This window comes from Protomyctophum parallelum, assembly GCF_964188405.1.
Source record: "Protomyctophum parallelum genome assembly, chromosome: 5".
Taxonomy (NCBI): Eukaryota; Metazoa; Chordata; class Actinopteri; order Myctophiformes; family Myctophidae; genus Protomyctophum; species Protomyctophum parallelum.
This window is the reverse complement of record NC_139702.1, coordinates 22,368,007-22,381,885: the sequence shown is the minus strand read 5'-3', so window position 1 is coordinate 22,381,885 and position 13,879 is coordinate 22,368,007. Positions and strand designations below refer to the sequence as shown.

The following is a 13,879-nucleotide window of genomic DNA, read 5'->3' as shown; positions in this document are numbered from 1 at the left end:
GCTCCTAGCCCACACGGCCGGCTCCGTAAGTTGCTGGCGGTGCGCCGTAAACACAGATCACTGGAGTATCTTGTGGATCTCGTGGACCCTCCGCTTCAGCCTGATGGCGTTCCTCCAGTTGAGCTCTGGCTGCCTCGTCGTAAGATCCCACACTCTACTCAACGAGTTTGACAACGCCAGGCGCACAAGCACGATGGTTACGCGTGGACGCGTAACCATCGTGCTTCGCGCCAGATCAGTCTCTATCCTTTTAATACTCTATGGGGCTAACCTAGTCTCGTGTTGCCAGACTGTTGCCTCTCTATCATGAGTAAAATATAAAGAGGAAGTGGAGCCTCCTCCCCACTTCCGGTTTGTCAGTCGCACGCATTTATCCTAATATAAATAGAAATCATCTAAGCATATATTGCTTGTTGCTTAGCAGGAAAGGAAATACAAACAATTAAGATATTTAAAAAAATATTTTTGTGAACAGAAATGGCAGCTTCCTTACTGGGATTAGTAGTAGTTCAAGAGTAGCCCCTCATGGGGCTCAACTCCACCCTTGGCGTAAGCCAGCTGTATAGCCTCCACAATCCATTGTGAAAGTCTCACCTTTGAACAACAAAGAGCTGATCACTATGTCTGAAGGGAGAAGTTCTGGCTTTGGACAGTCTCAGAGCCCTGACTGGGCAGTGGCAGTTCAACCTCCTGTTTCACTGAAGAGAACGGAGGTGAGTCAAACGCTGCCAAATACACTGGAGTGCACCCGGAAGGAAAGGTCTTAGGCAAGAACGACAGGTTCGGCCTGAGTGTCACCCTAGTGTCATTACCACTAAACCTCATGCAGTTTGCGTTAACGAGAGCGCATGCATGTCACATGTCACACATTTAGCTGTCAGAAACTTAAAATCCACTCTCCCCAGTGGTTCGAAAAGGTCAGTTCCCAGGGCGGGACAAACAACCTGGCGACTGGTCTAAGGCGGACCACGCCGTTCACTCACTGGCGGATCAGTAAGTGTTCACTCACTGGTCTGTTATTCATACCCACAACATGGTAGGCTGAAATCGCCGCCAGATTAACCTTCACGGAGGAAAGGCAGAATATGCCTCACCGAAGCCTGAAATGGGAGGACCCCTCAGGCCTGGTCGAGCATCAAAGTTCAAACACATGAATGTGTGATAGATCGTCGTCTGGTAGAGGCTTCCCTAGCGCCCAGAATCATCAAAATGACGTTTGGGGGAAGGCGAGTTGTCTCTAACGACGCCTCCTCACGGGCTAAACCCAAAGGTCTAGGTCCTGAGGGTGCGGGTGGAAGATCTCGCCCCTGGCCTGGCTCCGCAAGGGGAGCTGCCATGGCCGGTCGTAAAGGAGGGGAGATATGTCCTGTCCTGTCTCCAGGAACCCCAGACCGGAGCTACTAGAAGTAGCTCCGAACCTGAGTCCTCACCCTGACTAGAACATGTAAGAGCAGTTCTAGCAGTGGAAACGCGTAAAGCAGACCCAGAGACCATTGATCCAGTCCAGGCCTAGGGGTGACAAGCCTGTCAGGGAGAAGAACGATAAGTGTTTCTTGTTCTTCTCCAAGGTGAACAGGTCTGCTACCGGCGTCCCAAACAGCTATGACAAGCTCTTAGCGAGAGCAGACGGCTGTCACATCAGGTCAGGAGCTTGTGTGCTAAAGAACATAACCACGGGGACCTTAGTCCATCCCCTGTCTGTTAATGTAGCACATCGTCGTGGTGTTGTCAGTACGAACCAGGACATGATGACCCTTGAGGAACGGTTCGAACCCTCGCAGCGTGAGGAGAACCGCCAAGAGTTCCAGATAATGTGGGCGGACCACAGGGCTCCTTCCCACACCACTCTGGCCGACCTGCCCTCATGGGTGGCCCCCCACCCCGATAGGCTGGCGTCTGTGGTGGGTAGTCCCAAAGGGACCCTTTTGTGAGGACATGTCTGTTCGACCACCATTGCAGGGCCAGCGTGCAGTTCACGCATTGCTGTGTTAGCTTGGTGGGTAGCCGCAGAGACCTCAGCCACCGCTGGAAAGGTCTCATGTGCAGCCTGCTTAGGTGTACCAAGGAAACGTGGGCTCCATCATGCTCTTGGCATGGTTCATGTAGAAACCCAGAGAGGACACATGGGACACCAGCCACACCACTAAGGCTGTGTTCTGTGTCACTTTTTGTGCTGAATCTGCACACAGCAGCCAGTCGTCGCCACTCGGAGGCCTCATCGCCACAGGGTCGAGGGTGGCCTCTGTACATCAGACGAACACCCTGGGACTCCGGGACATCCCGAAGGGAAGGACTGTGTACTCGTACACCTGAACCGCAGGAAATTCCTGTGCGGCGGGTAGATGTGAAAATAGGCGACTTTTAAGTCCATGGACTTCTCCAGTAGAGATGCGATCTCTTGTTGGAGAACCTGACCCGCCTTTCCCCATGTGTCGGTGAAGATAATGTCTCCGAACGCGGGGGGTTTCATAGCGAACTGGAGTCTGTATCCGTTCGCTAGGGCGCGGACAATCCAGGGAGATGCTCTGCACAGTTCCCACTGAGCTGTGTCTGGCTAGGGAGTTCACCTCTGCTAGGGGAGCCTACCTCCACGTGGGGGTTGTGCCCTCTAGTGGATCAGAATTTGTTTGGCATGACCCATCTCCCCAGTAGAGTTTAAAATTGTCAATTTAGGCATTTGGCAGATACTCTTAATCCAGAGCAATTTACAGTAAGCAAGGACAAAAACATGGCAATACATCAACTACATCAAAATTCTTTATCATGAATCATACATAAGCTGGAACCTGTGGAACAGTGGAATATCTATATAATGAAACTATACGTATACACTAGAGTGCTTTGTCTACTTAAAATGCTATCCAAGTTACTTAAGTTTAGCCTTTAGATATGCCTGTAAGGTCGCTGAGGCTAGGGCAAGTGCATGAGTCCGCAGTTCTAATTACAATGGGAAGTGCATTCCATAGTTTTGGAGCCAGAATGGAGATGAGTTTGGGACGTGTGGAGCGTTGTCCAGGTGTTTTTAGTGAAGGTATTTCCAGCTTCCCTGCATTGGCTGATCTGAGTGAGCAGGAGGGTTTGTAGGGTCCGATCAGACTTGCAAGATATGGGAGTGCCATACCTTTGGTTGCTTTGAAGGCCAGCATCAAGCAGAGGAGGGGGGAGACATGTGAGAATTTTGGCTGGTTGAATACCAAGCGAGCTGCAGCATTTTGAATCATTTGGAGAGGCTTAAGTGTGCATGCCGGTAGGCCAGTAAGGAGGGAGTTACAATCGTCAAGTTTTGATATGACTGATGTCTGGATAAGTAGCTGGGCTGACTCCTGGGTGAGGAAGGTCTAATTTGTTGAATGTTATAGAGTGTAAACCTACAGGATCGACTTTAATGTGTGCTTTGAATGAGAGCTCAATGTCCAGGACAACACCAAGGTTCTTGGCTGTTGGAACCGAAGTTACCAAGTCGTTGTCTATAGAAATAGTTAGCTCCTGCATGGGGCAGGATTTAGCTGGGAAGAAGAGAAGCTCAGTCTTGTCTGGGTTCAGCTTGAGGTGGTGAGAAGACATCCACTGTCAGTCAGGCATGCAGTGATGCGCTCTTCCACCTGAGTAGCAGAGGGGGGGAAGGATAGAAACAGTTGAGTGTCATCGGCACAGTAGTGATAAGATAGATTGTGAGCAGAGATGACAGTGCCAAGAGATGTAGTGTACAGGGAGAAAAGGAGGGGACCAAGTACAGATCCCTGTGGGACCCCAGTTAGGAGGGTTCAGGGAGATGAAAGCAAACCTTGCCAAGAAACCTGGTAGGTCCGGTCAGTTAGGTAGGAGGAGAACCACTTTAGTGCTGTCCCGGTGATCCCGGGCAGGGGTGCCCACACTTTTTTACTTGAGAGCTACTTTCAAAATGACCAGCTCAACAAGATCTACCCAATGAAAACATTATAATACCATTGCTAAAAATGGCTTTGGAATAGCGGCGCTGGCATTACATTTAAGACAAATGCACTTGGAATGGGAAAGGGGAGAAATGGAATAGGTAGGCCTAGAGTTTTTTTGTATTTCATTTGTAATCTTCCGACATTTGTGCAAAGCAACACTCTTGAAAACAAAGTATTGCATTATGGGTTTGAGTTGACAGGCCCTTTTTTATGTCAGTCAATCAATCAAGTCAACTTAATTCAAGTGGCAGATGCCAAAAATAGTTTTTATATTTAAATTAAATATTCTTTAGGGTCATGTCATGTGATCTACCTGCACAGCCTTTGTGATCTACTGGTAGATCGCAATCTACCTTTTGCGCATCCCTGAGCTAGGGTGTCTCGGAGCAGCTGGTGGTTCACTGTGTCAAATGCTGCTGATAGGTCTAGAAGAATCAGGACTGCAGAGTGAGAGGCAGCCTGGGCAGCATGTAATTATTCTGTGACTGCAAGGAGTGCAGTTTCCGTGGAGTTGGCTGGTTTGAGTCCTGACTGGTTGGGATCCAGCAGGTTGTTCTGTGAGAGATGGAGAAAAAGCTGGTTAGAGACAACATGTTCAAGAGTTTTGGAAAGAAAGGAAAGGAGTGATATCGGTCATGTAGTTCTTGACTTCTGAGGGGTCAAGAGTTTATTTCTTGAGGAGCAGCGTTACTCTGGCTGACTTGAAAGCAGACAGGACCCAGGCTGACTCTGGCTGACTTGAAGGCAGATGGGACCCAGCTGCCACAAGGCCTTGACCCAGGCCGGGGAGCCCTTGGCCTACCCCTAGCAGTGGGCTCATGTCCCCCCAACAGTGATGTTGTTGTTTTTTTGTTTTGGGCAATGCACCGGCAACTGCAGCACCAGCAACTGCATCACCAGGAACCGCAGCACCAACAACAACTGCAGCACCGGCAACTGCAGCACCAACAACTGCAGCACCAACAACAGTAGCACCAACAACTGCAGCACCAACAACAACTGCAGCACCGGCAACTGCAGCACCAACAACTGCAGCACCGCCAACTGCAGCACCAACAACTGCAGCACCAACAACTGCAGCACCAACAACTGCAGCTCCAACAACTGCAGCACCAACAACTGCAGCACCAACAACTGCAGCACCAACAACCGCAGCACCAACAACTGCAGCACCAACAACTGCAGCACCAACAACCGCAGCACCAACAACTGCAGCACCAACAACTGCAGCACCAACAACTGCAGCACCAACAACTGCAGCACCAACAACTGCAGCACCAGCAACCGCAGCACCAACAACTGCAGCACCAACAACCGCAGCACCAACAACCGCAGCACCAACAACTGGAGCATCAACAACTGCAGCACCAACAACTGCAGCACCAACAACCGCAGCACCAACAACCGCAGCACCAACAACCGCAGCACCGGCAACAACTGCAGCACCAACAACTGCAGCACCAACAACTGGAGCACCAACAACTGCAGCACCAACAACTGCAGCACCAACAACTGCAGCACCAACAACCGCAGCACCGGCAACAACTGCAGCACCAACAACCGCAGCACCAACAACTGCAGCACCAACAACTGCAGCACCGGCAACTGCAGCACCGGCAACAGCAGCACCAACAACTGCAGCACCAACAACTGCAGTGCCAGCAACTGCAGTGCCAGCAACTGCAGCACCAACAACTGCAGTGCCAGCAACTGCAGCACCAGCAACTGCAGCACCAACAACTGGAGCACCAACAACCTCAGTACCGGCAACTGCAGCACCAACAACTGCAGCACCAACAACTGCAGCACCAACAACTGCGGCACCAACAACTGCAGCACCAACAACTGCAGTGCCAGCAACTGCAGCACCAGCAACTGCAGCACTAACAACTGCAGCACCAACAACTGCAGCACCAGCAACTGGAGCACCAACAACTGCAGCACCGGCAACTGCAGCACCAACAACTGCAGTACCAACGACTGCAGCACCAACAACTGCAGCACCAACAATTGCAGCACCAACAACTGGAGCACCAACAACTGCAGTGCCAGCAACTGCAGCACCAACAACTGCAGCACCAACAACTGCAGCACCAGCAACTGCAGCACCAACAACTGGAGCACCAACAACTGCAGTACCGGCAACTGCAGCACCAACAACTGCAGCACCAACAACTGCAGCACCAACAACTGCAGCACCAACAATTTCAGCACCAACAACTGGAGCACCAACAACTGCAGTGCCAGCAACTGCAGCACCAACAACTGCAGCACCAACAACTGCAGCACCAACAACTGCAGCACCAACAACTGCATCACCAACAACTGCAGTGCCAGCAACTGCAGCACCAGCAACTGCAGCACCAACAACTGGAGCACCAACAACTGCAGTACCGGCAACTGCAGCACTAACAACTGGAGCACCATCAACTGCGGCACCAACAAGAGCAGCGCCAGCAACTGCAGCACCAACAACTGCAGCACCAACAACTGGAGCACCAACAACTGCAGTACCGGCAACTGCAGCACCAACAACTGCAGCACCAACAGCTGCAGCACCAGCTACAACTGCAGCACCAGCAACCGCAGCACCAACAACTGCAGCACCAACAACTGCAGCACCAACAACTGCAGCACCGGCAACTGCAGCACCGGCAACTGCAGCACCGGCAACTGCAGCACCGGCAACTGCAGCACCAACAACTGCAGCACCGGCAACTGCAGCACCGGCAACTGCAGCACCAACAACTGCAGCACCAACAACTGCAGCACCAACAACTGCAGCACCGGCAACTGCAGCACCAACAACTGCAGCACCAACAACTGCAGCACCGGCAACTGCAGCACCAGCAGCAACAACGGCTACAGGGACTGCCACCACAGGTACTGTAACTGAGGTTACTAAAGTAACCCAGAGTTATTTTAACTTCATTTCAATCTGAGAATTACCTTTGGGTAGAGCATAAATCCCCCGTATCACTACCGTCGTCGTTGCTGCGAGAGTGAGGTCTAGCCAACACCAACTCGGGATTCCTGGATCGCTGCCCTCCACAAATTCCTATCCAACATCAGGTTCTTGAGCTTTGCAGTATTGTCAGCCAAGCTGTCGCGCCGCAGCACGTCTACATAGGTGGTACGCTTCTTTCCCCTCCTGATTTTGCCCTGGGTTGGCTCCCATAGGGTCAATTTACTTGCCTCAAGTTCTGGGTGCCTGACGCAGTGCCCTGCCAGCCTCATCCTTCTCTCTCTGACTTTGTCCGTGACGTGTGGTAGGTCCCCATAGAGGTCCACATTTCTGATGCGGTCCGTCCATGTGACACCTAGTGCCATTCGTAGCATTCTTGTTTATTTTTCCTGTTGTACTGTGAGGGTCCATGTCTCGGCCCCATACAGCAGTACTGACTACACAGTAGCTATGAGGTCTTCTCCTATGTCTGATTTCCACACTCTCCTCATCCCGTGCAAGGCTTTGCAATGGCCCTCCCATGTCAGCGCTAGCTCCTCCAGAGGCGGCGAATCTCGGCCACCTGTTGGGGAGAAGGGGAGTCTCCAGCCTCCGCCTCCTGCAGCATGGCACAGGCGTTCAGGTGCTTACCCGCCAACGCCATGTTCACAAACATCTTGCCATTGGCCAGGGACGCCTCCTTATCCTTCCTGTGCACAAGGACGGGGTCCTTTGTCAGAGTGTTGACGTGGGAGGACGTAGGGTTAAGTAGGAAAGCGGCTATGACTCTGTCGATGGCCGGTATCCCGTTAAGGCCCACCTCGGTGGTACCTGTCACTAGTACACTAAGCATTAACCCTATAGGCTTATGAGATGGTTAACCATAAAGCCCTACATGGAGGACATGAGGCAGCTGTCAGCTCCTTAGTTAGGGGTTCCTGGCTACCACGCAGATGGTCTAGTTAACCCTTATGTTTGTATCCCTTATGGGAGGGTGCACGGTGCACGGTTGTGTACGTGTGCGTGCGTCTTCTGAGAAGGGGGACTGTGGATCGGGTCTTAATAGCCGACGGTGTTCATGCGGGAGTGGTATGCTCCCCAAATGCGGGTTACTTCAGTAACCTCAGTTAGATAAGTGACTCCAATGAATTGTTCGTAATGTTCTGTGCGTCTGCGCCTGTGGCTAGACCCCAAATGACTCTCTTCTTCAAGTCACTTATCTAACTAAGGTTACTGAAGTAAACCGAAGTTTCTACAATGTAGTAGGCTATATAATAAAATTTAGTACTTTTCCACCACTCTCTGAGAGTAGGGTCCATTTGCAGTCCAGTATTCAAAATGTACTTGAGTAAACATACAAAAGTATTGTTATCAACATTGCCAAACGGATACTCATAATGCAGAAGGTCCCGTAACAGTTGCACAAGTTATCATATGATATAGACAAAAACATTTGAAAAGATTTTCAAAAGATGTTTGGGCTCAAGTGCTTAATGTATAGTACTATAGAGCGTCGCAGTCCCGCCACCTTTCATGACGACGCCAGGCCCAGGAAATGATTCCCAATGCATTTTTCCCATAGACATTTCAAACAGTATTTATTTAAAGACGGTTACGCCGCGGACAAAGTCAACTCGAGTCGTAGCAAATCATGACAATAAACACAATATTTTGGACCAAACAAATAATTACAAAGAAGAAAAACAACAAAAAAAGTGTTGTAAGTTGTAACCTGCCGTTTTTTTCTTCTTTCTAATTATTTGTTCGGCCCCCCAAAAAATGTTGTTGTCATGATTTGTCACAACTCGAAATAAATACTTTTTGAAAAGTCTGAGGAAAATGAACGGGGAATAATTTCCTGGGCCCTGGTAGGGGGCGGGACTGCGACGCTCTATAGTACTATATACATAGTACTAAAAATGTTTCAAATTGTAGTTGAGTAAAAGTACAATATTTGTCTCTGAGATGTTTGCTACTATTACATGTGTGTGTGTGTGTGTGTGTGTGTGTGTGTGTGTGTGTGTGTGTGTGTGTGTGTGTGTGTGTGTGTGATTTAGGCAGCGCCAGCGGAGGGGCTCATGTCAGAGCAGACGCAAGGCTCTCCTTGCTTGTGGCCTTTGCCCTCATCATCGCTTCACGGCACATTCTGCACTGATGGAACAGCACTCAGGAATCCAGAGAGAAATATAAATGAATTTATTGTAATTATTTGGGATGTATTTATCTCTAAGGGGAACAATACATTTTGAAGTTACAATTCAAACATCAGAAATTAATGTCTTATGATTTATTCACTTAACTGTCTTATACTGCCTAATGAGATCATATACTTCACACAGTTATACATCTCTTACATATACATATATTTTCGTACCTCATCTTGCACTCATGCTTTTGTATGTCAGTTGTTTTGTCTTGGTGGTTGAAATGTTTCTGAGGATATTAATTAACAATTAACTGTGCAAATTTGTGTTTTGGAAAACCTATGTAATGTTGGATAGAAATCTTGTATCTCCATATTTCCATTTTCTTGTTTTTGGCAAATTAATGCCTAGTTTAGAAGAGTGTTGTGCAAAATAAGTGAAAATATACAATCTCACAACATGTCGCATCGTGAGGCCATTTTAGAAAGATTTTTTTAGGCAACAAAGTCTTATGCACAGTTGCACACCTGTATGCTCTGAGGCAGGTGCGTAGGCAGGGCTCAATGTATTCACCTGTATGCCCTGAGGCGGGTGCGTAGGCTCAATGTATTCAGCACATAAAGTGCACAAAGACCTGCACACCGTCTGCACTTGCAATACGAACTTTATTGGCAACGTTTCGGTCAAAGATGCCTGAAGAAGGTCTTTGACCAAAACGTTGCCAATAAAGTTCGTATTGCAAGTGCAGACGGTATGCAGGTCTTTGTGCACTTTATGTGCTTTTTTCAGAAATACATTTTTGAAAGTGTAAGTGGTTAAGTCTGTCTGTGGGTTTTTAAATATTTAACAGAAAAGTAAGTTTTGGACATACAAGGTTTCCAACCAACAACAGCAACGATATCCTATTTGAGCTAGCACCTATTTATAAGTAGCTTTAAGGCTAATATATATTTACCTGGAGTTGTACTATTTTGTTACTAAAACCATATATTGCTGCACAGTCATAGTCACAGTCAGTTATTTTTTATTGTGGTGTCAATGGTATGCTTTACCTTTACAGTTCATTGTAATATTTCAAGCTCAGCATGGACAGAGAGGTACAGTATGCGCCAGGCCAGGGCTTAGCAAACCAATATTATATATTTAAAGTGTGCCATTGTTCTAATTATAGACCCACAACAATGTAGGCTTTAGTTACAAGCAGCTGCAGGCTGCAGCACACCATAATGTAGGCCTAGGTTGTCATAATTAACTGACAAATTTGCACAAACCGGCAGCTGTGTTGGTTTAACTTTTAACTCATCTGAGGCTGATTCTACCAAATGCTCTCTAAATCAGTAGTTCTCACACTTTCAAGATTTTTCCAAAATACTCAAAACATAGCAGATGCACAGCTTGCAGCATGTGACACACTTGTAGCATGTGACACGCTTGTTAAAGAAAGTTACACCACATTATTATTATTATTATTATTTTAAAAAAAAAACACTTTGGCTGTTGCCAAAGCAACACCTAAACATTGTAACAAGGACACAAAATAGCTACGGTGAATGACCTCTCCAACTAGTTAGATTCAGCTTAATTAGGTTATGCCGATTTATCCAATTCAACACTGGTGCATTCATCTCCCAGGATGAGAAGCCTGCTGCCTCTACTTTTTCAGAGCATAACAGTGTGGTCTAGTTCAGTGGTTCTCAACCTTGTCTGGGTGCAGGCCCACTTCACTTGTAAATCTTGAACATGTTTGCGGCCCACCCATCTGACCATGGGCCGCAGACACTATTTAAAAAATATATATATTAATGTTATATTATCATTACAATTCAATCTTAACATTTCGCTAATTAGTTGACTGGCTCATTTGCAATATACTCATGGCCCACTGCATGGGCCCCAGCCCATAGGTTGAGAATCACTGGTGTAGTTCAATTCCAAAAAGAACACATTATCACAGCTATAAGCGTTTATACACGCCCAGCACAGTCTTGCAGGCAGGACAGATGTGTTTGGCATTTTTTAGACGGTCCACACAGAAGGGGATGAGGCAGCAACCTAGAACAAACCTGGAGGAAGGAGGGAAGACCCTGGTCAGTTAGATTCTTAGTTGGCAATAATCAGGAATTTGTTGACTAATTGATTCGACATGGTGTCCCTACTGTCATAGGCAAAAATAAGCTATAAGCTTATGCCCATTTTGAGTTTGTAGATCGGCTATATACACACACCATGCAATACCCTTGTACGACTAAGTATGAAATGGGGATAAGTGGTTAATTGACAAATGTGTATAATTGTGTTTTCCACATGCAGTCATGTGGAGACGAGCTTTTTCAGGTTGGTGAGGTTGAGAACGGAACATCCTAATGTTGATTTCACAGTGGCTACTGCCGGGTTATGACTAGAGTTTACGAGATTTGTGATCATCATTTTTCAGGAAATAATTGCATGGAAAAATTTTCCAACAATATAACTCCAACCCAGGATGTACATTTACTGTATGTCCTGTGGTCCTGAAAAGAAATGTACAATCAATACTAACAATAACAGCAACCATAAATACTACAAATTAAAGTGCCCCACTAGCCTGTATCTTTTTCTATACTGCCTGACAGACGTGCCTGACAGTCAGAGACAGGTCATTCCAAAGAGAATACCTGTGTATATGAAGGAACTCTTGCCACAACCTTTGACTGTTGTTATCACACTTTTTTGGTTTGCTCTGGTTTCATAATGATGTGAAATCAACTTAGCATTGCTCCTAAGGTAGTCAGGGGCATTACCAATAAATTGTTGTACAATGTACATTATGATCCACCCTAAAGAAAGCACGATATATCGCAATATATTCCCCTGAAAGAGATGATTAATTTAATCAATTATGTATGTAAGTATTCGATTATGAGGGGACAGCCTGTCCAACATTAATTACAAATTTGGATAAATCATTCTATTGATGGCTCAACAAGAGAGCAGATAGTATTATTTCACCAACACAAAGTGTCAAAGGCAGGGGTGCACTGTCTATAGGAGCTGATTAATAGTTCCCTCAGCACATACCCAAAGACCATGAGGCCTCCGCAGAACAGGTAGGTCAGTAAACCGGAGGTGAACTCAACCTTAGAGAGAACAGTCTGGTGGCAGTTGTGGCAGGTAACCTGAACAGGATTATCGCTCAGGTGGCCGATGGTCGCTGAGAACAAATAGATGATGGCATAATTTACACTTTGTTGTATGTCATACAACAAAAAAAGAATGTATTGTGTCTTAATCCAAAGGGAGACATGAGGAAGAGACAATGGGAACTAAATAAATTCATAACATTGTACACCATTTCCAGTACAGGAGAGATCTACAGTAAGAGTTTAAAGTTTTGTTATAATAGTGTAGTTAAAGAAATTAGGCCAACTCACCAACCACCACTTGAGGATTTGCCATTGTGCCTGTGATAAGATATGTAGTTAAATACACAATGCAAACATACAAATTCATGTTCACTGATGCATACAGGCAACAGCAAGTGCAACAGCTAATTAACCTTGGCAGTCCTATTCAGCACATTTCCACAGTCTTTCTACACTGTAGAAACTTTCTACACTCTAGTACCTTACATTTTATTAAGAAACGGGTCCATGACATTGACAAGTTAAAGCAAAGAGAGGTCAGGTGTCTGGAGGCAGCAAGCGATTGAGATGAAATTTCATGCTGACTATCCCAAGTAGTTGTTTTTCATAATTATTTTCATTCATTGATATTTTCTGAATATTCCATTATTGTTCATCACTCCATATACTTAAAGTAGGTATTATTCTTCATAATAATATTTTTTTTAAAGTTATATGCCTACGGTCTGTAGTTTTAGCGTGACTGAGACAACAAACAATGCTGTACAACTGCTTGTGGCCCACATCAAGTCGCCTTTGGACTGGACCCCAGCCCAAAATTAGTTTGACACCAATGCCCTACTGTAGAATCTACAGTGAGCTTGTAGTTTTAGTAGTAGTAGTTTTAGTCGACAAAATGTCAAGTCGTGTCTAAATGTCATATTACATCACATACACTGTCATAGGACAAAATACGTTTTACAGCTTTAAAAACGTTCCAAAATAGCTTATCTACAAGTGATGCACATTTGTTGTTATTCAGCGTATGATGAAGTATATAAGACAAAAAGGGGTATTTCACTAAGACTTCTGGGTTCATTTTCACATCTATTTCAGACTTTTGTGTGCAACCCGGTTTTTAAATTGCTTGATACAATATGTAGTTATTAATTTGATAATACGCTCCCCTCCTAAGCACATTAAAACGTTCAACTCCACGTTAACCGTTAGTTCTCATGACTGATATTGTCTTTAAATGCATGAGGGGACCAGTTTCTATTACATACTTTTTTTCTTTTCTTTCCCCCCCTTTTCTAACAAAAAAAGGGAATAAAAACACATTCCCTAATCCAAATAATAGGACCAAATAAGGACCAATTAATTCAACATAATGCCTGGTACTTACAAGCTTTGGGGTAGCAACCTTGAGTTCCTCTCGACTGGATCTACAAGCAGCCAAGACAAACCAAAGGAGGGAGGAGAGACTTCCCATTTGGCCATCATGCCATTCTGGAGGGTACCACCTTCTCTTACATCCTTGTGTCCTCCTCTCCGCAGTGACTGGCATTGTTTGTATGGGAAATGCCTTCAAATGTAACACAGAACATAGTGAATTAGTGTAAAATAAAATCTGGGAAAGTGAGTGAACAAAGCAGCCATCAGCCACCAGCCAGAGCAATGCTCAGCAGGAGTATGTTTTAAATTAGTCATATCTTAAACACTTAGTTAAAAATATCAACAAGTGAGGAGGAACAC

The 13,879-nt window shown here is 46.1% G+C and overlaps 2 protein-coding genes and 1 long non-coding RNA gene across 3 annotated transcripts in view; 2 read left to right on the top strand and 1 right to left on the bottom strand.

Moving 5' to 3' along the window:
• Window positions 1-9,128, top strand: part of LOC310858262 (uncharacterized protein) — a gene marked incomplete at its 3' end in the record, with an annotated part of 65,917 nt that extends 56,789 nt beyond the window's left edge. The window contains exons 69-72 of the mRNA XM_083764368.1: window positions 5,472-5,982; window positions 6,027-6,325; window positions 6,382-6,818; window positions 8,937-9,128. Of these exons, the coding sequence (XP_083620494.1) occupies window positions 5,472-5,982; window positions 6,027-6,325; window positions 6,382-6,818; window positions 8,937-9,128 (1,439 nt within the window). The remainder of the gene's footprint in view (window positions 1-5,471; window positions 5,983-6,026; window positions 6,326-6,381; window positions 6,819-8,936) is intronic.
• A 550-nt stretch (window positions 9,129-9,678) lies between these two features.
• Window positions 9,679-10,027, top strand: LOC310858993. Its single transcript, XR_014569258.1, has 2 exons — window positions 9,679-9,782; window positions 9,836-10,027. It is a non-coding gene; the product is annotated as an uncharacterized lncRNA (long non-coding RNA).
• A 123-nt stretch (window positions 10,028-10,150) lies between these two features.
• On the bottom strand, window positions 10,151-13,651 carry LOC310858992 (lipopolysaccharide-induced tumor necrosis factor-alpha factor homolog). Its single transcript, XM_083765340.1, has 4 exons — window positions 13,530-13,651; window positions 12,434-12,463; window positions 12,081-12,213; window positions 10,151-11,086 (listed from the first exon to the last, which is right to left on the bottom strand). Exons 2-4 carry the CDS (start codon window positions 12,456-12,458, stop codon window positions 10,978-10,980), a joined length of 267 nt encoding a protein of 88 aa, XP_083621466.1. The 5' UTR covers window positions 12,459-12,463; window positions 13,530-13,651; the 3' UTR covers window positions 10,151-10,977.
• Window positions 13,652-13,879: the final 228 nt, after the last annotated feature.

Excerpts from the sequence above, each read along its gene's own strand:
- LOC310858992 (XM_083765340.1), bottom strand. The coding sequence starts at position 12,458 with ATGGCAAATCCTCAAGTGGTGGTTG. Across the intron at positions 12,214-12,433 it reads AAATCCTCAAGTGGTGGTTG|CGACCATCGGCCACCTGAGC; the intron begins GTGAGTTGGCCT and ends ATTTGTTCTCAG. Across the intron at positions 11,087-12,080 it reads GGAGGCCTCATGGTCTTTGG|GTTTGTTCTAGGTTGCTGCC; the intron begins GTATGTGCTGAG and ends TCCTTCCTCCAG.